Source organism: Phaenicophaeus curvirostris, chromosome 24 (assembly GCF_032191515.1).
Source record: "Phaenicophaeus curvirostris isolate KB17595 chromosome 24, BPBGC_Pcur_1.0, whole genome shotgun sequence".
Lineage (NCBI taxonomy): Eukaryota > Metazoa > Chordata > Aves > Cuculiformes > Cuculidae > Phaenicophaeus > Phaenicophaeus curvirostris.
In genome coordinates this window covers 2,413,910-2,439,421 of record NC_091415.1, presented here as the reverse complement: position 1 = coordinate 2,439,421, position 25,512 = coordinate 2,413,910, and the positions used below count along the sequence as shown (strand labels likewise).

The 25,512-nt window shown below is 52.1% G+C and overlaps 1 protein-coding gene across 1 annotated transcript; it reads left to right on the top strand.

The window, feature by feature from the left end:
- Positions 1-7,477: 7,477 nt before the first annotated feature.
- MFSD4A (major facilitator superfamily domain containing 4A) lies at positions 7,478-25,164 on the top strand. Its single transcript, XM_069876157.1, has 10 exons — positions 7,478-7,710; positions 12,981-13,179; positions 13,302-13,541; positions 18,057-18,225; positions 19,879-19,994; positions 21,041-21,214; positions 22,093-22,240; positions 23,017-23,087; positions 23,282-23,402; positions 24,071-25,164. The coding sequence occupies exons 1-10, from the start codon at positions 7,478-7,480 to the stop codon at positions 24,133-24,135; spliced, it is 1,536 nt and encodes a 511-aa protein (XP_069732258.1). The 3' UTR covers positions 24,136-25,164.
- Positions 25,165-25,512: the final 348 nt, after the last annotated feature.

Here is a 25,512-nt window from a genome sequence, read left to right as displayed (position 1 = left end):
AGATCATCCAGTTCCACCTCTTGCCATGGGCAGGGACACCTCCCACTGGATCAGGGGCTCCAAGCCCCATCCAACCTGGCCTTGAACCCCTCCAGGGATGGGCAACCTGTTCCATCATCTCATAGTGAAGAAATTCCTCCTTATGTCTAGTCTAAATCTGCTCCTCTCCAGTTTATACCGATTGCCCCTAGTCTTGTTGCTACAAGCCTTTGTGAACAGTCCCTCCCCAACTTTCTTGTAGCCCCTTCAGGAACTGGAAGGTCACTATAAGGTCTCCTCGGAGCCTTCTTTTCTCCAGGCTGAACAACCCCAGCTGTCTCGACCTGTCCTCGAATGGGAGATGCTCCAGGCTGGGTTGCAGTTATCAAAGCCCAGAGCCAAATCCCCTTTCTCTATCTCCTGGATGGTGAGGGCTGCAGGGTCTGTCTGGGTTCTTGAGGACCAACATCCATGGATAGCCCCGTTTAGGCAAATCTGGAGCAGAGCATGTGCGTGCAGGGAGGTGGTTGAGTCCCCTTCCCTGGAGGGGTTTAAGGGACAGGTGGACGAGGTGCTGAGGGACATGGGTTAGTGTTTGATATGGTTGGACTCGATGATTCGGTGGGTCTCTTCCAACCTGGTGATTCTATGATTCTATGAAAAGCACAGCGGTGCTGCCGATGGCATCGCTCCCTGCCTGCTCCGGCAGCTCATCCCTGGACAGGCTTTCTCCAGCTTTTGGAGCACCAGCCAGCCGAGTTGGATTTTTAAAGTAGCACTAATGGAAATGCCAGGAATGTCTGTGGCTCTCCAGCATTTTGTTCGTGTTGTGGGTTTTCCCATCCGCTGCTGGCACTGCTGCCTTTGACAAAAGGAAACATGTTTTGTCTTCCAGAGGTTTTTCTTGCATTCTTGTTTTACCAGTTCTGGTGGAAAACAGAGTTTTGGCTGTGCCCTCGGGAAAGGCCGTATTCCTTCATCTCTGGTTAAACAAATGTAAGTGAATAATGTACAAAGCAAGGTCTGCGTTATGGGGCAACGATAAAACTTGGAGGCAGAGCTATTGATTTTCACCCTCTCGACATGCACACGCGCACGCCTCCCCTGGCCCAGCCCGTTGCCAGGTCTGCACTAAGTTTTAAATAACAAATCTGCGTTGTATCTTGGAGACTAAGGACAAATTACGTGGACTTTTTCCTCTCCCTTACAGATGCAACAAATAATAATTAGAAGGCCGTTTTCCCAAGCTTCTCCAATGTTTTCTTTGGTTGTTTCTATATGAATTATCTTGGAATCACAGAGTTATATCATATTTGGTTGAGAGGGACCTCAAAGCCCATCCAGTTCTACCCCTTCCATGGGTAGGGATGTCTCCCACTGGATCAGGTTGCTCCAAGCTCCATCCAACATGAGGTGACACGATGTCACCTGCCACTAGCTGGGGGTCTCTGCTGGAGCTGCTGTCCTGTCTCTGCACTCTCCAATCTTGTAAGGAATGCGTTTGGATGTCCCTTTAGCTCTCCCCACAAACACTGTGAAACCCACTTTCTGGTGTCTTCATTGCTTCCTTCCATCACACTTGTCCTACAGCAGGAAAACTAGATCCGAGTGGCCAGAATACACGTACTGTGAAAGTTCTCTGGGGTGATCCATTTGCAGAAGACCAATAATATATTTAACTAGCGTTGTACAAAGGAAAGATGCATTTTAAAAGAAGTGATTTTAAAGATTTATTCCAAAAGAAGCAATGATTTTTTTATAGAAAGTTTTTCTGGAATAAATGGAAAGGTACAAAAAAAACCCCCTATAATAAAAGATTGTATCCATCTATCAATCTTGTGTCTGAATGTTTTATAAGAGTATTTCAATTTTTGTATTTCAGATGTGACATGGACTATATTGTGGATGTGCTTATTTTATTGCTAAGGCTTATATTACACTTGTATTGTGAATGCTCCAAAGCTGAGATTAGACAATAAACTTTATGGAATACAGGATAGTTTTGTACAGGATATAATTTTTCTCTATTTTTTTTTCTTATAGGAGAAGGATCCACGTTGGTTTTGAGTTTCAGCTAGGTAGCACCAATGTCTCAGGTGCTCAGGCTCCTGAAGGCTCTGGAGCCCAGGGGTTCTGGGAGCAGCTGAGGGACCTGGGGCTGCTCAGCCTGGAGAAAAAGGGTTTGAGGGGAGACCTCATCGCTCTCTGCAGCTGCTGAAGAGGAGACTGTGGTGAGGTGGGTGCTGGGTCCTTCTCCCAAGTAACAAGGGGTAGGATGAGAGGAAATGGCCTCAAGGTGCACCAGGGAGGTTTAGATTGGAAATTAGGAACAATTTCTTCACTGAAATGGTTCTCGGGCACTGGCAGAAGCTGCCCAGGGAGGTGGTGGAGTCCCCATCCCAGGAGGGGTTTAAAAGACAGGCAGATGAGGTGCTCAGAGAGATGGTTTAGCAGTGGACAGGTGTGGTTGGGCTCGATGATCTCAAAGGTCTTTTCCAACAAAACAATTCTGTGGTTCCTGGGAGCGTGCTGTGCTGGCCTCGTGCCTTCCCGCACGCTCGTTCCCTGCTTTCTGTGCAGCTCCAGGTCACTTTTCGTTTCCTCTGCTGTTAACAGGACATTATTCCACTGGCTGTAGTCACCACCCAGACAAAGACTTGGTGCAGAAGGAGTATCCCACTACCTGACCTTTGCAAGGGATTGAAACCCAAGCCCTCAGGAACTTTTTGTGCAGTAGGAAAATATTTCTATGGTCTTTTGTGCAGATCCTAAGGCGCAAAACAAATATTGCCATAAGCCTATTGGGCAAATAAAGCACAGAGCTGACTTGCCCAGCCCATGCTTGCAGAGGAACTGAAGGGCAGAGCTGGAGAAGGGGCAGGGAAGCCCGGTTTGCCAAGGGACTAGCAGCTGAAATCCTCTGAGATCAGAGCTATTCGGCACTGCAATCACCTTTACCTATTCTTGCTCCCAAGCCCATCAGTGCTGAAGAGAAGATGCAGCCACCCAAGCCTGAGGGACCTGGGAAGAGCCAGAGATGGAGGAAGGGGGGACCTGTGGGATCTTTAGGGCCAGCTCCATGGTTTAACCCCCTAGATGATGGGCACCTGGTTTAGGGAAAGGGGTAATGCTCTTCCTCCCCCTCCCTTGGCAGCACCTCCAGCCAGAGCCCAGCCCTCCTGAGTCACATCCAGGCTGCCGCGGGCAGATCCTTGGTAACCAGCTGTTTGCCAAACCAGTTCCTCCATCTGCTGCGCTCATTCCTCCAGGCTCACAGCAGCAGCTGGGTCCCAGGGAATGCTACCAAGCACCTCCAACCCACATCCCTCACCCGGAGACACAGCCAGTGTCTGGATGCCCCCAAATAACCATCATCTCCATGTCCCTTAGGGAGTCCTCCTGCCTCACAAGGATGCTCAGGTCACCTGCTGCTTCCTGGGTTTCTTGGCGTATCTGCAAAGCAGGGATGATAAAATACCTGCTGGCCTCAGCGAGATAATTTATGATTAATAAATTACAGGTGCATTTCAGGGAGGCTCAGCCTGGTGGTTTCATTGCAGCCTGCCCTCCTCTGCTGCAGATTTAATCCAGTAAAGGAGGAAGCACATTGATTCCAGTTTAATCAGGGTGGGGGTGTGAATTATTTCAGTTGGACGGTAGAAAAACATGTAGGTCAGCACTTCCTCCTCTCAGACAAGTGTTACAGGATCTGTAACAACTGGGCCAAGATCTCAGGCTAATGTTTGACCTAGAAGTGGAGCCAAGCCTTCCAAATCACACGGTGTGTTTTGAAACTCTTGACCCCGAAATACAGGAGGTGAACACCTCTCCTGTTCCAGGTGCCCGGCCCTTTCATGCTGGGTTGCTGAATATCTCGCGTGCAGCTTGGAATAACTCAACCCATTGTATGGAAAGTTTACACTGAGTTTGAAGAAGCATCACACCTTTCTTCTGCAAGGCTCGGAGACTGAAGGTGGTTGTTTTCTTATCTCACCAAGCTTACTTGGGGGGGGGTTGTTGGGGCTGAATTACAGCTGTAGAAAGGTATCAAGGACCTGGATCTGTTGGAGCTAGTCCAGAGGAAGACATAATGATGATCTGAGGGCTGGAGCACCTCACATACGAGGACAGGCTGAGAGAGTTGGGCTTGTTCAGCCTGGAGAAAAGAAAGTTCAGGGACAACCGTAGAGCAGCTTCCAGGACTGAAAGGGGCTCCAGGAAAGCTGGGGAGGGGCTCTTGATTAGAGAGAGCAGGGATAGGATGAGGGGGAATGGTTTTCAGCTGCAAGAGGGGAGATTGAGATGAGATCTTAGGAAGAAATATTTTCCTGTGAGGGTGGCTCAGGGTGCCCAGAGCAGTGGGGGCTGCCGTGTGTCTACATTGAGACTGGACCGACAGAAGTGGTGCCAGCAGCACAACAGCAAAACTGGAGACAATCTAGTTTCTGGGTAGAAGCTCTATAGATCGTGATCGCTCCGCTCTGCTGTTCCTTCATTCATGATTCCACTTTGCAGTTTGCAGCAAGCACAAAACTGTGGGTGTTTAATTCATTGCAAGTACAACATCGATTTCAGTTTGGAAAACAGCCTAAAGTGCCTCCTCACGAAGCTAATTCTGGTGTTGCACACACTCTGAGTCCTGTGGCTTGCATTTTTATGAGCTACCTCCGAGGATCTGGGTTTCAGTATGTGGAGCCAGAAAGGATCTGTGTGTTCTTCTGCTGACTAACCCACCTACGCTTCGCTTCTTATTTGCAAGCATCTCTTGCACGGTTTATGGTATCCCTGATAAAATGGCCTGATGTTCCTGGAAGCGAATGTACCATCTTCTAGGCCATCGCTTATCAAAGAAGGAGCTGCTCTTGTGGGGGTTTTTACTTAATGTTTGTACCCTCTGGTGCCTGGATGCTGCATTTTCATCTGAGAGTGGATGCAGTGAACCTGAAAAGGTGTGGAGAGCATTGCTGAGCCATTTTACAGCTGGGGGATTCAAAGTCAAGAGAGCTGATGCTATCAGATGATGGGGATGCAGTAATGGAAGCCAGGGGAAGAGTACAGGTCTCCTGATTCCCGGTTCAGTAAAGGAAGAAACAGGATCGAGATTGAAATCAAGAATGTGGTCCAGAGGAACCACAGGTAAAGCCCCATCAGCCCTTTTCTTGGGGCATCACACCCGGTTTGTAGAAGAGAAGGATCTGGTGTCCCATCAGGGAGCTCCAGCTCTGTGCACAAGGAGATGCACGGACGAAGAGGGGCAGGAGTTGACCTTCCCCGCAGCGTTTCGGTGGAGAGAGCTTTACTGATACAACCCGAGGCTGTGGCTCACAGGTCTGTGCCTCACCCACCTCCTCTCCTCCATCCTGCTAGCCAGGCCATTAAGGAAAATTGTTTATAAAACCAGATTTCCAGCCATGCTGTTGACTCACTCCTTGTCTACAAGCAAATCGCTTCATTCCTTTCTGGCCCTCAGTTTCCCCATCGCTAAACCAGGAGAACCACATCACCCCATCCCTCCAGGCAGCTGAGCTGTTTCTTAATTGCTTAATGGTCTCAGGTGCAGGAGCCTGACAGCTCAGAAGTTTTCCCTTCAGTGCAATCAGGGTTTGCTGCCTCTCCGCTCTCCACCGCTGCCCACAACCCCTTCATTCTCTTTGGTGGTGGAAGAGGGCACGATGCAGCTCTCCTTATTCTGGGATCCTCCTGCAGATGGGATAGAGAGGGAAGAACAAGAGCTCGGATGCAGTTTGGATTGGCTAAACATTAAGCTATGTCCAGGTGGAAATGAGCACCTGCAGCCCCGGAGCAGCATTCCTGAGGCTCGGGTCACAGGACGTGTGAGTACGTTGCACGGGGTCTGCTGGCGTGGGAAGGGACCTGCTGTGCAGCCTCTGTCACCGCTGAGCTCCATCGCTCCTGGCTTGCCTGGAAAGAGTGTTCTAAAAATGGCTAGTCTTCCCTAGCTAAAGTAGGTGAAATATTTATAAACCCATCCTCTAGAGGAGACCTTCTGCATAAGCATCAACCGCTCCGGCTTTAAAGCACCATCCCCCCTCCCAAACATCTTCTGCTTCTCATCCAGAGAAGGGGCAACTTTAATTGCATTTGTCTGGAACGGTTGCACCTATTTATGGATACAGGAGGCTGCAGGGATGGCCAGCAGCAGGAAAAAAAAGGGATTTCTGGGCTTCCTTGCTCGGTTGTTCTCTCTGTGGCTGCAGTTTGGTGTCGTTCCTGCCGGGATGTGTGGAGCAGCAGGGTCCCCACTTTTGGGAGGATGATGCAAACCCTGTGGGGATGCGGGAAACGGGGGATGGAGGATGGAGAAGGGGTCACGGAGGGAGGGGAAGGGAGACAGAGATAGGATGGAGAGAGAATGATGAGGAGGGATGGAGGAGGATGGAGAAGGGGGGAGAAGAGGGAGATAGAGGGAGGATGGAAAGAGAATGATGAAGGGGGACAGAGGAGAAGAGGATGGAGAAGGGGGGACTGAGGAGGATGGAGAATAGGGATGAAGAGGGGGTGGAGAAGGGGATTGAGGGGGATGGAAAAGAGGGATGAAAGGGGGGTGGAGAAAGGGATTGAGGGGGATGGAAAAGAGGGATGAAAGGGGGGTGGAGAGGGGGATTGAGGAGGATGAAGAAGAGGGATGAAGGGGGGTGGAGAAGGGGATTGAGGGCGTGGAGAAAAGGGATGAAGCAGGGTGGAGAAGGGGACTGAGGAGGATGGGGGTATGTGGGGGGTGTAGAAGGGAGATAGAGGGGGGATGAAGAGGGGGACATGAGGAGGGACAGAAGGGGATGGAGAGGGGATGAAGAGGGAGGATGAAGGGGGGATGAGAGGGGATGGAGAAGAGGGATGAAGCGGGGGTGGAGAAGGGGATTGAGGAGGATGAAGGGAGGGATGCGGGGGGTGAAGGGAGATAGAGGGGGACAGGAGGGGGGATGGAGAGGAGGGGTGGAACGGGATGGAGAAGGGGAATGAGTGGGGCGATGGAGGGGGGATGAAGAGGAAGGATGAAGTGGGGGACAAAAGAGGATGGAGAGGGATGGAGAAGAGGGATGAAGCAGGGGTGGGGAAGGGGATTGAGGAGGATGGAGAGGGGGATGCAGGGGGTGTGGAAGGGAGATGGAGGATGGAGATGGAGGATGGAGGGAGGATGAAGTGGGGAACGAGAGAGGATGGAGAGGGATGGAGAAGAGGGATGAAGCAGGGGTGGGGAAGGGAATTGAGGAGGATGGGGGGGGATGCGGGGCGTGGAGAAGGGAGACGGAGGATGGAGACGGAAGATGGAGGGAGGATGGAGGGGGATGGAGAAGTGGGACGGAGAGGGAGGACGGAGCGGGGATGGAGGATGCCGAGCAGCCCGTCCCCGGGAGGCGGCGGCCCCGGAGGCGGAGCCAGCGCCCGGCACGGCTCGGGAGCCACGTCCTGAAGGAGGAGCGGGTCGGGGGGAGCGGGACGGGGCCGCAGCCGCATCCCCCGGCGCCGCCGACCCACGATGTGGTGGTGGGACGAGCGGGTGTCGGCTCAATTCCGGAGGAACCTGCAGCCCACCCTCACCTACTGGAGCGTCTTCTTCAGCTTCGGCCTCTGCATCGCGTTCCTGGGACCCACGCTGCTCGACCTGCGCTGCCAGACCCAGAGCTCCCTCTCCCAGATCACCTGGGTCTTCTTCTCCCAGCAGTTCTGCCTCCTGCTCGGCAGCTGCCTCGGAGGGGTCTTCAAGAGGACGTAAGGAGCCTGGAAAACTCAGCGCGCCTCCCTCTCGCCTCCCGGGTTGGAGGGTGGGCAGCATCCACCCCCCCAGCATCCCTGGTTTCACCTCCCGCCCCCGTTATCCCGCTGGGTTTGCATGGCTGAGCTTGGGATGCTGAGTCGGGGGAGCCTCGGTTGAGTGGGGGACCCTTCACTGAGTCGGGGACCCTCGGTTGAGTCAGGAGACCCTCGGTTGAGTCGGGGGACCCTTCATTGAGTGGGGGACCCTTCATTGAGTCGGGGACCCTTGGTTGAGTGGAGGACCCTCGGTTGAGTCAGGAGACCCTCGCTTGAATCGGGGGACCCTCAGTTGAGTGGGGGACCCTCGGTTGAGTCAGAGACCCTTGCCTGAATGGAGCTCTCCATGCATGACCCAGAGGGTCCTTCCATCACGCCTGAGCAGTTCAGAAGGAGAGGGCTTCCTGGGATGTCCTGGAGGGTCCACAGCCTTCTTACCTGAGTGGTTATGAGGGAAGGGTTTTTCTGTGAGGTCTGTGTCCCAGAAGGTCTATAGCCCTCTCATTTGAGTGGTTTGGAGGGAAGGGGTTTCCTGCGAGGTCTGTGTCCCGGAGGGTCCGCAGCCCTCCCAGCTGAGCCATTCAGAGGGAAGGGGTTTCCAGGGAGATGCGGGGTGGGAGCCGCTGTGCCAGCTGCTGCTTCTCTCCTCCTCTGCGAGGTTTCCTACCCGTGGAGCTCAGGACGGAGATAGCCTTAAGCGTGAAGTTACAGCCAGAACTTCCTGGAGGATATTTTCATCAACCTGCTTGTTTATCACAAAAATACCGTTGGAAGCCTGTTGTCATAACCCCGGTGTCAGAAACTTGGGCTTTGTCGTGCTCCCCAGGAGTTTGAGCAAACACAAGGCGAGATGCGAGCGATCCTGATGGGTTTTTTTGCTGCGGGGGGTGAGGGCAGAGGTGTGCGGGGCAGCCGACTTCGTGGGCCAGCGAGAAACCCGGGCGCTGCCAAACAGGGCTTGGCACCCAACCTTCTGTCCAGGATGTATTTAAAATAAATAATGCATGATGGCTCAAGCCTGAAGATCGCCAGACAGGCGTTTAATGTGAGGCTCGATGACAGCTACGCTCTGCTGAGAATCAGCTGATTGTTTACATTGTCACTAATTCTTCAGGCAGTGATGTAACCCGTCAGCTCCGGGTGTGTGTTTTGGAGAGGTATATGGTTGATGTGTATCGGAGAGGGGTTTGCAGGAGCCCTTCACTGCTTGAAAATGCTTTGTTAAAATCTTGTTCTGCGAAGCTGGACATTAGGAAAAAAATCTTCACGGGAAGGGTGATTGGGCTCTGGCAGAGGCTGCCCAGGGAGGGGGTTGAGTCCCCTTCCCTGGAGGGGTTTAAGGGACAGGTGGACGAGGTGCTGAGGGACATGGGTTAGTGATTGATGGGAATGGTTGGACTCGATGATCCGGTGGGTCTCTTCCAACCTGGTGATTCTATGGATCGTGGGGAGTGTTGGCTAATGGTGCTGGCATTAGAGCACCTGTTAAATTACCATCCAGCTTCCCCAAACTGTCCTGATCCTGCTATCCGGACGGATCCCAGCGGCTTCGTGGATCTCTGTCAGGCTATGCTGGGAGAGGAGGTGCAAGCTGGGGTGCACGGGCATGGGGACGGCACGTGGGAGCCTCGCCCTGGGTCTGATATGGATCCGAGACTGCTGGGTCAGCAGGCGATGCCTTTGCCAGCCCCCAGGCTGCTGCGCATATGTTATAACGAGCAGCGAAGGAAAAAGCAGGATTGTTTCCCGCTGTCAGCTTCCTACCCACAGCTCCTGCCCTTGGCCGGTGGGTTGCACACACCCGCTCGGGGTTTCATGCTCGGAGGCTTCCAAATTTTGAACTCCGTGGCGTCACGTTGAGGAAAAAGAGCGTGTTTGTCCCTCCCTGTGGTTACGAACTGGGATGGGTTGGAGCATCGGGCTTTTGCAGAGTGTCTGCGAGCCCCACTGCGGAGCAGCAGCCCTGCCAGGCAGGAGGGAATGTTTGGGATAGTTGGAGCTCGAGAGCATTGTGGGGGGTTGCTCGGAGCGTACAGATGTGTGGGTTTGGATGAGCATGTTAACCGTTTGGGTTCTGAGAGCTCCTGTACTGTCCCATCCTCAGGGATGGACAGATCGAGCTGTTCTGCTGAGGATTTCTACTTCTGGACCTTGTTGTGGGTTTATAAGTCAAATTATGCTGGTCCCTGTGCAGGGCTGGTTGTCTTTTCCAGTTATGAGGTGGGTAGCTGCTGATAGAGGATCCCAAAAGCCTCCTTGAGGGATGCAGTGCTCGCCGAGCCAGTGCTTCCTGCTGGAGACAAGGGTACCTGAAGGCAGATGTGGGATAATCCATGCTCTTTCCTTCCTCCATGTCCTCACTTTGTCCCCTCTGGGCTCTGAGTCTTTAATTACCAAGTCTGCAAGCTGGAACTAGCCTGTTTATCATTTTTCTTCTTGATGTGAGGGACTTCGGAAATGCTCCCTGGGACGAGGATAAACATCCTTGAAGTTGAAGAGCGCCTGCTGCAACAGGAACACCGAGGTGTGGGTTTATATAAGCTGTGTGAGAAGGAGAGGGGCAGCTTTGCTGACTGTGACTGCCCTAATCCTACAGCGGAGATCAACTCAGACGTTTCAGTGGGGCAACTGCAGAACTTCAAGCCTTGTGATGGAGCCAGGACATGTGCTGAGAGCAGCTGAAGCAGAGTTTGTGGCATTATAAGGCTTGTTTCATATGTAGCTGAAGCAGAGCCAGCCCTGGGGACAGGCTCAGCCAGGGCTGTGGGGACCAGCTGGTGATGGGGAGGGCAGCGATGCTGGGAGCTGGACCACAGCGCAGCATCAGGGTGGCTTTTGAAGCTCTTTGGAGGGGTGCGTTGGTTTTGCATCATCCAGCTACGAGGTTCAGCCCCCCTCTGAAAGTCACGAGGTACCTCGTTTAAGGATGCTTTCCAAGAGGTTTGTTTCACCCAGCTGGATTCCTGGGTGCTGGGAAGAGTCCTTCCACTGCATCTCGGGGAGCTGGTATGGGATGACCCTAATTTCTTTGTCCCCTGCTAATTCCAGGGCAGGGGGCAGCAGGGCTGTGTCCCCCAGGGCTGTGGGTGCTGGTGTTTGCAAGGGGGGTGCAATTGTGTCATCAGCATCCAACGACTGGAGGCAGGAATTTTTGCTTATTGGGGAAAAGTGAGGTGATCCCTTCAATGCTTTTAAGGACATAACGTTATTTGCAGTCAATGTTTAATTCCGCTAACGAACGTACTCTAGGCGAGCACAGGCAGTGCTGTGGTTGTTTTGCTAGGGCTGCAGGAGGGAAGAGGCGTTTCTGGGATGTCTCGGTGTGTTTTTTCCCCATTTCCCCATCGCTCCCAGCTTTGGGTTTGCCAGCTGCTGGAGCCTCTGCCTCTCTCCCTCCTGCTGCGCTCCTGCCGTGCCCTGGAGAGTGCTGCCTCATCTCTCCAGGCTCGAAGCTGCTTCGCTCTTATTCGCTGGTTGTTTTTCCTGCTGTGACTGTGCACATCTCGCTTTGCTCCCTCCCTCCCCTAGAAATCCCACGCTGGCTCCCTGTTTTGCTGTCAGAGGAAGAGCTTTGCAAAGCGTCGGCTCCTCCGATGGGGTCTGGCCAGGAGGTGGGAGCACACCAAGGTGCTGGGACAACCAGGGTTAGAAGAAAGGAGATGTTTCCTTGGCCCCTTTCTCTTCCCAGTGCTGTTGGAGAGCCAAATCACTCCGGGTTTGCAGATGAATGAGGGCCATGCAGAAACGCAGTGACGTGCCCAAGGGCGGCTTGTTCTGGACACGCAGCAGGGCAGGAGAGCTGGCAGCACGGTGCCCCGTGGCTCTGCCGCGGCTCCAGCCTCCTCGTAGCCTTCTCCTCCCTCTCTGGGCAGCAGCTGTGGGTGCAGGGAGCCTGCCGGAGCGAGCTGTAGGCATTTTGCTTGCTGGTTGCATGGCCGTGTTGGGGACGTCCCCCAGCAGAGCACCCCAACTGCTAATTAGCAGCTCCTTGCAGAAACCTACTGGCCATGCAATGGGCTTCAGCCAGGGTTTGGGAGCCCAGGGTGGGGAGGGGACGTCCCTGTACTCGCTCTCTGCTGTATCTTTATAGTCCCATCTTTCTGCTGGTTTCAGTGCTTTGCTGTCTGGTCCCCGTTTCCTTCCTTCCTTCCTGCCTTTCCACTTGGCAGCTCCGGAGCAGCGCGCTGCCAGCCTGGGCGCCGTTCTCCAGCGAGCTGGCTAGCGCTCGGCTCGCCCTGAGCCTCGCTGCTCACTCAGCCCGTGCTGCTGCCAGGCTCGAGATGGAATCAGAGAATCATAGAATCACCAGGTTGGAAGAGACCCATCGGATCATCGAGTCCAACCATTCCCATCAATCACTAAACCATGTCCCTCAGCACCTCGTCCACCCGTCCCTTAAACCCCTCCAGGGAAGGGGACTCAACCCCCTCCCTGGGCAGCCTCTGCCAGTGCCCAATGACCCTTTCCATGAAAATTTTTTTCCTAATGTTCAGCCTAAACCTCCTCTAGCAGAGCTTGAGGCCATTCCCTCTCGTCCTGTCCCCTGTCCCTTGGGAGAAGAGCCCAGCTCCCTCCTCTCCACAACCTCCTTTCAGATAGTTGTAGAGAGCAATGAGGTCTCCCCTCAGCCTCCTCTTCTCCAGGCTAAACACCCCCAGCTCTCTCAGCACCAGCTTTACCTCTACCACGTGCATCCCTCAAGCTTCTCTGATGGACCGTGGGGGCTGGAAAGTGGCCGCTTGCGCTGGAAACGGGAGCAGGGCTGCATCCAGCCCAGTCGCGCTGAGGGAAGGGATGATGCTGCGGAACAGAGATGGCACAGGGCATGGAGAGGGAGCTGCAGCTGCTCCCCGGTGCTCCCTGTGAGGCAGGATGGGATGGTGGTGTGGATGCCAGCAGCTCTCACTGCTGGGAACCAGGATAGCCTAGCAGCTCTTGTGCCTGCTCAGCCTGCTCGTGCAATACAGCCCTGCATAAGCTGCTCAAAAGTCACGATGTGGCTTCGCACCATGTCCTTCTCCATTCCCAGCTCTGCTCAGTTTACAAGGTGCAGGGGGTGTAACCTCTCCCTCGTCCTGCTAGAAGAGCATGTGCTGGAGTTGCATTAGTTGGAGCTACAGCCAGTGGATGCATCTCCTGTTAATGCCTCCACCACTAAAAATGGGAGATAGGGCTGTGTGCAGATGCTGCTCTCATGGTAGTAATTCTATCCCATCTTTCTTTTCCAGGTTATCTCAGTCCTTGTTTGCACTCTTCGCCTCGTCGCTGGCCATCTCCTTAGTCTTTGCCATCATCCCTCTGTGCCACAATGTGGTGGTCCTGGCTGTGGTCCTGGCTGTGGCAGGACTGGCCATGGGCTGCATCGACACCATCTCCAACATGCAGCTGGTGAAGATCTACCAGAAGGACTCTGCCATCTTCCTGCAGGTGAGCGTCGAGCCAGCATCTCTCCCCTCTGGCTGCGCTTCCTCCTCTGAGGAGGCCAATCTCCCTGCGGAGAAGAGCAGAACTCCCCACACTGCTAGACTTGAGCATCTCATTTCTTTCAGGCCCTTCATTTCTTCGTGGGCTTCGGAGCGCTGCTGAGCCCCCTGATAGCCGACCCCTTCCTCTCAGACACCAACTGCATCCTCTCCAACTCCACAGCCAACGCCTCCAGCAACCTCCCTCACATCCGCAAGTCGCTGGTGCCGCACCATCCAGGCAACCTGTCTCACTACGACCTGCCCATGAAAGGCATGGTGGTCACGCGTGTCTCCTACGCCTTCTGGATCATGGCCCTCATCAACGTAAGTGCTGCAGCCGGAGCGCTCCGAGCCGTTCCTGGGGACGTCACTGCTTTTTGGCTTTGCAGGTGGCTGTGGTGTTTGGGAGCGCTGGTGCCTGTTAGGTGGTTCCAGAATGGAAGGATGCGTGAGGATATTTGTGCTGGTCCACTGCAGGGTTTGTCCAGTTTCCTGACCGGGATGAGGTTGCCTGGGGCAGGAGGGCAGGACGAACGCTCCTGGAAGCAGGTTGTACCTCCAGCATCCTCCTAGGCAGGAGTTATGCTGATTAAATACACTCAGAGCTGCAAGGTCTTCCTCCTTAGAAGGAGAAAAGCTCAGTGATGTAGGGACGACTTGGCAGGAGGGTGATTTGCAGCATCCGTACTGATGGCAAAGTGCACGTTGAACTGAGTTACCGGGTCTGAAAGATTAACTGGGGCATCTCTGCGTGGTTTTGTGTTTCCCTGGCGATTGGCAGCAGATCTAAAAGCCCTGTGGCCCTTCCTTTGTGAGAGAGACGGCGCTTAGCTCCCATGCTCTTTCTCCGCCTTGCTGAGTCCCAGAGCTGCACTCCCCTCCCAGTTAATACCCGGATCCCAGCTTGGTTCAGCGCAGTCGACCCCTTGCACCTCCTCGCTGTGCCGTGGCCATCGTCGTGTTCGTCCCTCTGCAGCAGAGCCAGCGGAGCCGCTGCTGCCGCTTCCCAGGAGCGCTGCGAGCATGTGTGCAATTGTCCGTGTAGATTTGGAGTGGTAAGAGTGGAGAGTGTTGTTGCGGTGAGCGTTAGCCCTGCCAAGTGGTGCCGTTTGTGCCAGGATTGATGCCAACGGCAGCTCTGCTCAAGAACTGGAGAGTGCCCGGTTGTGCTTCGTGCACGGGAGTTCCTGCTGGCAGGAGTTCTGGGGTCTCCTCGGTGACCGTGCGCCGGCACAGTCAGCAGGAGGAAGTCATAGAGTCATGGAATGGTTTGAGTTGGAAGGGACTTAAAGCCCATCCAGTTCCACCCATGGGCAGGGACACCTCCCACTGGATCAGGGGCTCCAAGCCCCATCCAACCTGCCCTTGAACCCCTCCAGGGATGGGGCAGCCACCACTGCTCTGGGCAACCTGTTCCAGAGCCTCCTTTGTCCTGCACTCTCTGTTAATTGCTGAATAACTAAAACGTTCCCCAGTGCAGCCAGTCCAAGGGTTTTCATTAAACCGAAGCCCACGCGGCTCACTGAGGTGAGAACAGGCACCTGAAATAGCTGGGCAGGTGTCGTACTGAGTTTCTTTGGAGCAGTACCAAAAAGGATGCTCTCTGCTTAAGAGAAGCCAGCTTTAATTACCTCCGACTCCGTGCATGCCATGGGAAATGTGCTTTTAATTACAGCAGCGCGTTCTCTATTTTTGCCAGACAATCCTGAGCAAACTAATTTCATTGTGAAGGCAGCACTTAATATCTGCTGCGTGTCCGATATCTGGAGCGCAGACGGGAGGATGGTTCAGACCCCTCTTTCTTCCCAGCAGTGTCCCATGGGAATTTTGGGAGCAGGATGGGACCCCGGGATGAGTCCTGCAGGCGATGCAGGGCTGGGCTTGACATCAATGCATCCTCAGGTGCTGTTTGCGTGTGTAGGTGGTTTGCACACAGCGAGCAGCATCACCAGGATTGCTCTGGGCAACCTGTTCCAGGGCCTCCCCACCCTCTCAGCAAAACATTTCTCCCCAAGATCTCATCTCAATCTCCCCACTTGCAGCTGAAAAGTGTTCCTCCTCATCCTATCCCTGCCCTCCCTCATCCAGAGCCCCTCCCCAGCTTTCCTGGAGCCCCTCTCAGCACTGGAAGCTGCTCTGAGGTCTCCACAGAGCCTTCTCTTCTTCTCTTCTTCTCCACAACCCGAACTCTCTTGCTTAAACTCAATAACCCAGCTGGAGATACTGAGCAGCTCAGCTCCGAAACTGCTGACTCTTCTTTAAGGTGTCAGCGTCACAGGAAGACGATGATGATGATGGTATTTAAAACCCCGGAGAGGTGGATAAAATGAGTAAGCGAGAGAAATGGAAACCAGGGCCAGTGATTTTGTTATAAAACGGTCAAAACCCACATTTCCATCCCAGTTTTCGCAAGGCTGTGTGTATTCTGACAAGACACAAGCTGCGATGATTCATTTCAATTTCTTGCTTTGTTTAAAGTGGAAATGTCTCCATTTAACTTTGGCACAAATGCAACGTGTGAAGCTGATGGAATAGTTGTTTTGATGTTTTTGAAGCAAAATGCTTTTGCTTTAGTACAATTAAGTGGTTCAACATTATCGAAATGAAGTGCTTGGATGATCCCCGGCCAAAATTTTTCATTCGAAGAGAAAAAAAAATTGGCTTTTCATGCAGATTTGGAACAAAAACATCTTTTAAAAATTCAGTTTCCCACAGAACGGAAATTTCATCATGCAGCTCGTTCCAAGGGGCTGGAAATCAGGAAAATGTTCCTCCTAGAGGGATGTGTTTGTCCGGAAGGTGGTTTCCCAAGGGAAGTGTGGGATACTCCATTGTGCTTAGGTTGCTTAAAAGTAGCCTGGATACAATAGCAGGGAACGGTCCCGCGTTCCTGGGGGGAGAGACCGAAATAGAAACTGGAGGGAAGGAGTCTGGATTATGCCCACGCTTCACTGTGTGATGCAGCGACTTGTTGAGTTTATAATAATGGGTAAAAGCCGCCAGAGGGAGGGGAGCATCCCTGGCAATTTGGTGAGCGCTGGGGCTCTTGCTGCCTGCTTCGCCCTCCAGCCCATCCAGGCTCCCAGCGGGATGCTCGGCTGCCCCTCTCCTCCTTGGAAATGGCAAAACCTTCCTCGGAACAAGGTGAAGCCGTTTTCCTGGGAAGAAAAGCCGTGAGCAAATGGCTATCGGACCCAAATCTCTGGAGAGAGGGCTGGGGGGGGACGTGAGGAGGATGCAGCCGCTCTGCAGGGCATGGTGGTGCCTGGAGGATCTGGGGAGCAGGGTCGCACCTAGGGCTTGACTGGGAATTTGGGGACTCCAAAGCCCTTTTCTCCATAGGCACCGAGTGCTCCTCGAGGCTGGAAGTGCCCAGAGCCCTTATCTCCATGGCCAGTCTCTGTGCATGGGCTGGGTTTTTTTTTTTTTTTTGCAAAATCTGCAATTTAGAAGAATAAAATCTGGTCCTGACTTCCGGAAGGATTAGAACTATCAAGCAAATGCGTTTTTCTTCCATGGGATCGAACTAACTGTTCCTACTCCCATTGTTCCCAGAACAATGAAGTCCTCATAAATGAATTCAGACAAGAGAGGTGGGGGAGCCAGGGAAGGGGAGGGAATTCTCCATACATTTAAATCCTGCCACCAGCCAACAAAGGGCAGGAAGTTTGGAGCAAGAGCTCACACTTGCTCCCAGACATGTAGAAAACAGGCGCTGGGAGGCTGGAGAGTGAGCTGTCACTTAGGATTTCCTGGCTTTCTCCCTCAGTTGGTTGCAGAATAAACACCACTTGGTTGTGGTGGGAGAAGAAGGGATGGCCGGCAAAGAGCAGACCCAGATTTGTTTGCTTCCCTCTGTTTTTTTGTTGTTTTCTTTTTTTCTTAATAAAAGAAAAGCAAGTCCCTCGAGGCTTGGAGGCACCACCGAGTCGTGGGTGCGTGCAGGGTGGAGGCTGTTCCCTGTGCACGGGGCGGCGAGGGAACGTGATGCTGAGGGGCTGAGGCTGTGGGATTGATCCAGCGGGAAGGTACGAGCCCATGTCTGTGTGCAGGAAAGGCTGGCAGCAAAGCCTGACTGCAGGGAACGGTGCTGCTGGGACCGTCACTCACTGAGAACCTGTGCAGCAACATCCCGGGGTCTCGAAGGCAGCGACAGGCAGGAGGGTGATGGCTGGAGGCTCTTCAGCCCCGAGTCTCTCAGCAGAGGCTGTACTGAGCGGATCGGCTGTTGTGGTGCTGTAATTGTTGGCCTGGGAACCACAAACTCATCTCTTACGAGATGCTGAGCAACCTCAGCTAATGGCTGGAGATGGCAAAGTGGGTCTCGAAGCAACTTGCTTTTCCCTCACAGAGTGTTTCAGCCGCAGGTCTCGTTAAAACTCTGCTCTCCATAGGCAAAAGCTACTTTATTTTCTGATTGTTCTTTGAGCAGGAGTGGCCAAATGCTTGGAAACCGGAATATTTTGGTTTTGAAGGGCAGGTATGGTGCTTCGTGAGACTTGTATTTAGGTACCTTCTGCTCCAGTGTCTCTGTCCTCCATCCACCTGGGAATGGCAGGAGATGCCCCAGCCGTGCTCTGGATTGGGAATCTTGGCTCTCGACGTTTTTCCCCTCCCTACCAGCTCTCCTAGCAAGCCTCCATCCCTCCTGCAGTGGCTCCTTACCCCGCTAGCAGCCCCTGTCCTTGCTCTGAGGTCAGGATGCTCTTGGAGGTTAACTCAACCCATCTATTGTGGATGCTGAGAGCAGCTTCCTAGAAGTCCTTTGTGACTGGGGACCTGGACTGTGTTTTGAGCGTGACTTGTCCTGCTTACCTGCCCCTCTCTCTTCCTCCCCAGCTGCCTGTCCCCATCGCGGTGTTTTTCTTGCTCTACAAGGAGCAGATGGTGCCCTGTTTCAGCAGCAGCAGCCACCCGCTGCTCTCGGCCGACGAGCTGGCGATGGAAACGCGACCGGCAGACAAGGACGATCTCTCCACCACAGTGCAGAAACCCCAGGGAGCTGGAGGTGAGCTGGAGGCACCTCTTGATTGGGTTTGGAGGAACTGGGGGTGAGCGAGGGGAGAAAAAAACATAGTCGGGTGTCTCTGAGTTTAATGTGAGATCCACTGCTGTTGTCTAAGGAGAAGACTTTCCAAAATATACAAGTGAATGTGATCCAGAAGTACCCAGACAATTTTGTGCCCAGTCGCCCTCGAATTAGATGGTACCATAACCCCTGAACAGATTAATATCCTGCTGTTGGGACTCCAGGCTGCTTTTCTCCAAGCTGCTCTGATATTAAACCTGGGCTCCCAAGTCATTTAAGCTGACGTGGAAGTTCTGCCCCTTCATTTCCTTCTAGTTTTGTGTCAGGTTTTGAGCTGGTTCCGCTGACTGTTCAGTTTAGAAGTGGTCATCGTGCTACAGAACGCTGATTTTTTTCATAAATCTGAAAGAAATAAGGACGGTGCCCTTGTTTGAGGAGGAGAAGTTAAACTCCTCCAACAGTTTGCTCTTGAACTTGTGGCTACACCCTGATTTGGGGACAATAGTGACATTGTCCTTTGCTACCCGAGAGAAATGTGTCAAAGTAAATTCTCCAGCTGAACAGGGAAGCTCAGAATGAATCCTGTTTTACAGCTGTCAGAGGAGCGTTTAGCGTTATTGCAGAAGAGGTGGCTTTAGCTGAACAATAAACGGAAATTTCAGGGAATACTTGAAGGCGGTAAGAGATGTGGTGGGTGCTGCAGGGAAGGAGCATACGTGTCCCTAACGGTGTGGGTTCTCTGGTGTCTGATAAGGCTGTGCTCATCTGATAGCATTTCCCCTAGCTGAGACGCTGATGGGTCCTTTCCTCAAACCATTAGAGCTTCACGTCCTTTGTATCTCCATCTTCCTCTTGAAGGCACTTGGGACTAACCCTCCAAGGAGCAGGTGGGCTGTGTGGTGACTGCTGGGATCTTTGGCAGCCACGTCTCTGCTGGCAGGATCCCTCCTTCCCCGTAGAAGTAGTGAGAGCATCATCTTGGCTGCGCAAGAGCAGCTGTCTTGCCTGCACGAGACTCCAAGTGCCTTTAGCCTAACACCAGCCCTTTGCACTCCCCAGAGGGATGGGATAGAAGCACGAGGACAGGAGAGTCGGGAATTTCTGGGGTCCTGGCCCCCAGCTTTGCCAGGCTGTGGCTCCAGTGGCCTCTTCAGAGGAGGCAACACAAGTTGTGTGTTTATCACCCTCTTTCCTGAAGTTGGCTTGTTTTGTTAAATATCATTTATCTAAGGACTCCCCCGTGTGCTGGCACCAAGGACGAGGGGCTCTGAGCACGAGTGCTATGGTCACAAGGGCTTGTTTCTATTGATTATAAGAGAAGGGCCAGCACTAGGCTGCTCCCAAATGGGAAGAGAAGCAGCTACAGTAAGAGAAGTAGCAGATACCCTGGAGAGCCAGGATCCCAGTCTGTGGACAGCAACCTCTAAGCATACTTTTCTTCCTTCTGAAGGTTTATAGGTAGGTAAAGAAAGAGGTTGTGCCAGCAGAGACGAGCAGTGCCCCGCATCGTGCACCGTCCTCTATGACTCTGTCTTGCAGCTGAGCACAAACCAAATCCCCCTTGCGGGCTGGCAACCACCCAGCCCCAGGAGGATGTTCCAGCTAAGTTTGCTTTGCATTGTTTCTCACCAGGTCATGATGACTTATTTAGCTGCTGCCAAAGCAAAAACTTCAGAGGGGCTTCTTACACCTACTTCGCAGTCCACATCACTGGGGCTCTTGTTCTCTTCATGACTGATGGGATTGTGGTGAGTTCAGCTGATAGAGGGATCTTGTCTGAGCAAAGCTATACGGCTTTCTTCCTTCCAAGTTGCTTGCAACAGCCCAGACCCAGCACGTGTCCTCGGTGTAGCTGGACCTGCGGGTCGGCCAGTGCAGCACCCAGGTTCCCAAAGTAGCTCGTTCAAAGCTAATCGTCATCAGGCTGGTATGTCCCCTGCCTCATGGGAGGGTGTTATGGCTTCTCCTAGGCTCTGTGTTGTTGCAGCTAGATTGCTCCTGCTGCTCACCTAGCCAGTCTAGAGCTGGAGTTGGGATGTTGTCTACTTGGACGCAGTGGAGGTCTCTTCTGACTTCAGCCAAGAGGCAAGAGCAGCTTGGTTTTATTCCATAAGAATTGATGGGTCTCTGTTTGACGGGCATCCTGACCCCACAAAATCCAAGACGAGCACATGTGGGGATGGTGCAGCCTCTCCATGGCCAGCAGGCACACGGGGTTCGCAGGGTGTAGCACTTGTGTCCGGACAAGGAAGGCTCCGTCTTGGTTGTCAAGTTACTTTTCTTTTCCTTTCAGCAGTTCTGTCCCCGTCCCCTCATGGTAAAACACTGCTGGGTCTTACTCGGGCGTTAAACAAGGTCCTGAAAGACAAATGGGGGTTACACAAAGCAGGTGTCAGATAGGGGAGCTTCCCAGGGCCTCCATCTTCAAGGATGATCGGCTCCAGGTTCTTAATGTGACACAGGAGAGGAGTGTGTAATTCCAAAAGGAGAAGACAGTACCCAGGGAAGAGAGCAGCTCTACAGATAAGAGCCTAGCGTGCATTTTACCTAGTAATGCTGTTAGTCTTGCCCTCTTAGGAGAGCTTAAGTCCTGTGTTCTGCTTCTGGTGGAAGCCTGTCTCCAGCTGCAAACCCTTGGGAACGAGATTCATTGGGGTTTGGTAGCAAATCCATAGGTGGGCTCTCCAGCGCTATCACGATAGCATGAATATTTAAGAACTGGGTTGAAGTTAAAGTTGCAAAGCCTGCCAATCAATCCCCACAGCACTGACGTGCCGTTCTGTTTTCCCTGCAGGGAGAGTACTCGGGCTTCGTTTACAGCTACGCGGTGGAAGAGCCGCTCTCTGTAGTCCACAAAGTGGCCGGCTACCTGCCCAGCCTCTTCTGGGGGTTCATCACGCTGGGCAGGCTCATCTCCATCCCCGTGTCCTACCGAATGAAGCCAGCGACTATGGTCTTCATCAACGTGGTAAGGCTGCTTTTACCAATTTTTTCTTCTTCTCGCCTCCAAGATGTTGTGTGGTTTGGGGTTTGATGTACAGAACAGGCCTTTCTCAGCGTTTAGGGTAACGAAGCTGGGGAAGGGGCTGGAGAACAAGGGTTATGAGGAGCAGCTGAGGGATCTGGGGCTCGTTAGCCTGGAGAAGAGGAGGCTGAGGACAGACCTCATCGCTCTCTGCAGCTCCCAGAAAGGAGATAGTGGTGAAGTGGATGCTGGGATCTTCTCCTAAGTGACATCTGATAGGATGATGCAGCATTATAGCAAACCACAGCTGGAATTCCATTTAGTTAGAATCCAAACTGCTCATGTCTATGCACATACCCATAATCAGGGCCTAAAGAACTGAGAAAACATACCGAGAGTTGGTGTTGCAGAGCTCCCTCTGCTGACTCTCAGCATCTTGGATCTGTTTTGCTGTTCCTTGTAGGCTCCAGCAAGCCAGAGGCATGGACAAGCTTGTTTAAATTTCATTGTGACTGATTTCTGAGCGGTTATCGAGAGTGAGTTAAATCTTCAGTGACTGAGCCATGGACATGTTATGGCAGCAGCAGTGCGGTTGTATTTAAAGCTGCAGAGGAAAAATATTTTTTCAGCTGTGATCTTAAGTCTCTACCTAATGAAGCTAAGACAGAAGAATCATATACAGTCACTTTAAGTACCAAATTCATCACTGCAAAGCCAGATGGAATTTGATTGGCTCATTATTTCAGTTTGTCATAGATTGGGATCATCGTTTAATTTATTTTTTATTCCCAGAACTGCGTTCTACAAATAAAAACCCAAACCTAGCAGCCACGGCATCTCAGCATCTACCTTCCTACTGACCCACTGTGTGTCGTTCACAGGTTGGAGTCCTGATAACCTTCCTCCTGCTCCTGATTTTCTCCTACAGCGTTGTCTTCTTGTTTGTGGGGACAGCATCCCTGGGTCTGTTTCTCAGCAGCACTTTCCCCAGCATGCTCGCCTACACTGAGGACATCCTGCAGTACAAAGGTGAGCAGGGGTGCCTGGCAGGCTCTGAAAGCTCAGATACCACCATACCTAGCAACAATTTCCCTCTTCAGGGATGCCTGGAAGAAAAATCTGCTTTGGAATACAATTTCCTTACTGAACGAGTGGTGAAGCCCTGGCAGAGGCTGCCCAGGGCGGTGGTGGAGTCTCCATCACTGGAGGGGTTCATAAAACATGTGGCCATGCCGCATGGGGACATGGTTTAGTCGGCACGATGAGGTTGGACTGGATGAGTTTAGAGGAGCTTTTCCAGCCTTAATGATCCTATGAAACCCACCCGGCCAGCTTCGTTGCACAAGTAACTTCCACAGGCAGGGATCCAGACTGGTTCTTAAGTTTCCTGCAGCTTTAGAGCTCTCAGGGACTGGTAAGAACATCCACTTTAGGGGCTTACAGGGAGGTAGTTTTGATAACATCCAGGTTTTCAGTGAACTGAAAATCCTAGAGTTCGGCCAGCTCTTACAGGATGTCTCTGCCAACCTCTGCTCTGGAGCAGCCATACAGAATAAAAATCTTAGCAACATCACTTCTAACAACAGAAACAAATGACATCAGATGTTTTTTATGCTTAAACCTTGACCTTTCTGCACTAGTGCCGGTTAGAAGAGGCGTTCTTAACACTAGATGAGAACATAGATTAGATTTGTCAATCTTATATGGAGAGATCTGTGAAAGAGCAGTTTCAAGAAGCTACAGGCTGATCCTGCTGGTGGTCTCACTCATTCCCTGCCAACATCCCTTGCACTATTTCTTCGCAGGCTGTGCCACGACTGTGTTGGTGACCGGAGCTGGAATTGGGGAGATGGTACTACAGCTACTGGTGGGATCGGTAAGTGTAGACAATGCACACCAAGAGCTGATTGGAACTTTTAAACAGAAATCTTAGTCACGGTTTTGGACAGCTGCTGGGAAAAAGCATTGTGTTACCCTTGAGCTGTCAAATCATAAAGCTCTACTGAATGCTGATGTGGTATTTGAGTGTTAGGATGACGTCTGCTCCCTTTTCTTTCCCTCTGATTGCAGATAATACATGATCGGGGCAGCTACAGTTTCCTGGTCTGCGGGATGATCTTTGGATGCTTGGCCTTTACCTTCTACATTTTCCTCCTGTTTTTCCACAGGATGTACCCCAAGCCCTCCTCAGGTAAGAAAGCACCAGCACTCAGCCCTGCTTTGTAAGGAGAGGAAGAGGGGCACAGGTATCGATACACAACCAGGGCGCAGTGCTCTGGCAAAAGGCAAGGGAATATTTATTTTCCTGCTGCTTCCCGTGCCATTTTCCTGCTTTGACTTGCCTGCAAAGCCTTAACAGCCACAATTTGGGGTTTGCTTTCTTTTCTGTCGGAGAAGTGAAGGGAGAAAGTAGGAAGGGTCTGCAGATCATAGAGCAGCCATGAAGCACATAGGATGCTGGCTGGGAAAGCACGACCGTGCTCTGGCACAGCCAGCAGGATAAAGTCATAGAGTCATGGAATGATTTGAGTTGGAAGGGACCTCAAAGCCCATCCAGTTCCACCCCCTGCCATGGGCAGGGACACCTCCCGCTGGATCAGGGGCTCCAAGCCCCATCCAACCTGGCCCTGAACATCTCCAGGGATGGGGCAGCCACCAGTGCTCTGGGCCTCCCCACCCTCACAGCAAAACATTTCTCCCTAAGATCTCATCTCAATCATAATATCCAATCCAGTCCAGCAAATTAACCAAGCTGGTGCGGTGGATGATAGAAAAGCAACATCCGTGTTTGGGAGAGCTCGTGCACATTCCATTAAAACTCGGTAGATGAAATTTGATGAAATACTGTTCATTTTTCAGGTATAGACGATGCCTCACCCGATAAACCAGCAGTAACAGATGACACTGGACAGTACCAGCGCTAAGGAAGCAGCCAAGCCCTAGACCAGCAATAAACCACCACACAATTAAGCATTACTAGTAAGGATGATTTCACATTTAATGACTGAATCATGCAAGTTTTCTGCAATCAAAAGCACATTAGATTGGGTGAAAAATCAAGAAAACATCCTGAAACACTGCGTCGAGCAAAGCACAAGCTGCCCATCTCACGTGTACCAAAAAGAAGATGATAAGCCTCAGACTGACCCTGTGTCCCTGTGGCAGGGATGGTGGGAGAACAGTTACTCCTGCAAATCAGCTTTCTTGCCTATTCAGGATGGAGGGTGGGGAGGAAGAAGTTCTCTTTGTTCCTTATTTATAAGACTGAAAATCTCCTGGCTTAGCCATGGAACTTAACAGATTTTTCTTCCGGCCTGTAAAGTACAGAAGGCCTTACAAGTTACAGCACAATACTGGATTTGGAGTCATTTTTGTGCACCACTGCCACCTCCACGTATACGTCCCAAGGGGAAAACTGACACAATCTGAACCCACCGAGCGCACAGCGGTAGCAGGACCGATCTATATTTGCACAGTTGATTCTTATATCTAACACAGTATCACTATGACACTGTCTTATTCAGCATGCTAGGGCCTCGATTATTAAAATCATTAGCTTTTTTATTTTTTTCGTTTCAGTCAGGAATGAGTTGCAAGGGATTGTTTTGCTTTAAGTCACTAGTTTAGCTGCTACAGTCTCTTAGGGTGGTTTTATTTCTAGCTTCCAGTCGAAGCTCCACCAGAGGGATTTGGGAGCGAGCCTCCAGCTGCTTCGTCCGTGCAATATTTCCTATACCAGGTGCCTTCTGCAAGGTACTCGCGTAACCCACGCATGCTCTGTTCCCAGCTCTGAGGAAAGGACTGGCTGTAGGAGGGTGTAAAAAGCTACATCCATCAGTTTGTTTCTTCAGTGAATGATTGGACATGTACCTTTTGCTTTAACTGCTGTATGTGAATGTACATATGTACGTGTGTATATAAAGCAGTGTTTAATTAAAGGTGATTGATTGCTAGATTGTCAGCATGACTGGACTGGGGTACCTTAAGGTGTTGCTGGCCAAGACTATCGATCAGCTGTACCTTCACCACTTCTGGCTTTCAAACTCCAACAAATCATAGAATCATACAATCATAGAGTAGTTTGGCTTGGAAGGCACCTCAAAGCCCATCCAGTTCCACCCCTGCCATGGGCAGGGACACCTCTCACTGGATCAGGGTGACTTGGTGAATTGACTTTGTGTTCCTAAAGCTGAGTGCACATCAGGTGAGTGCAGGAAGGAGGCAAATGCCATGGAATTTTGGGCTTGACTCCTCCACGGGCCTCACAGCCAGCGCAGTCCATGCTGTAATTCTTCTCTAGC

Bases quoted from the DNA above. Each gene is read 5' to 3' on its own strand.
- MFSD4A (XM_069876157.1), top strand. From the start codon at position 7,478: ATGTGGTGGTGGGACGAGCGGGTGTCGGCTCAATTCCGGAGGAACCTG. The intron at 13,542-18,056 runs GTAAGTGCTGCA...CTTCCTCCCCAG, and splicing joins GGATCATGGCCCTCATCAAC to CTGCCTGTCCCCATCGCGGT. The intron at 23,403-24,070 runs GTAAGAAAGCAC...TTCATTTTTCAG, and splicing joins GTACCCCAAGCCCTCCTCAG to GTATAGACGATGCCTCACCC.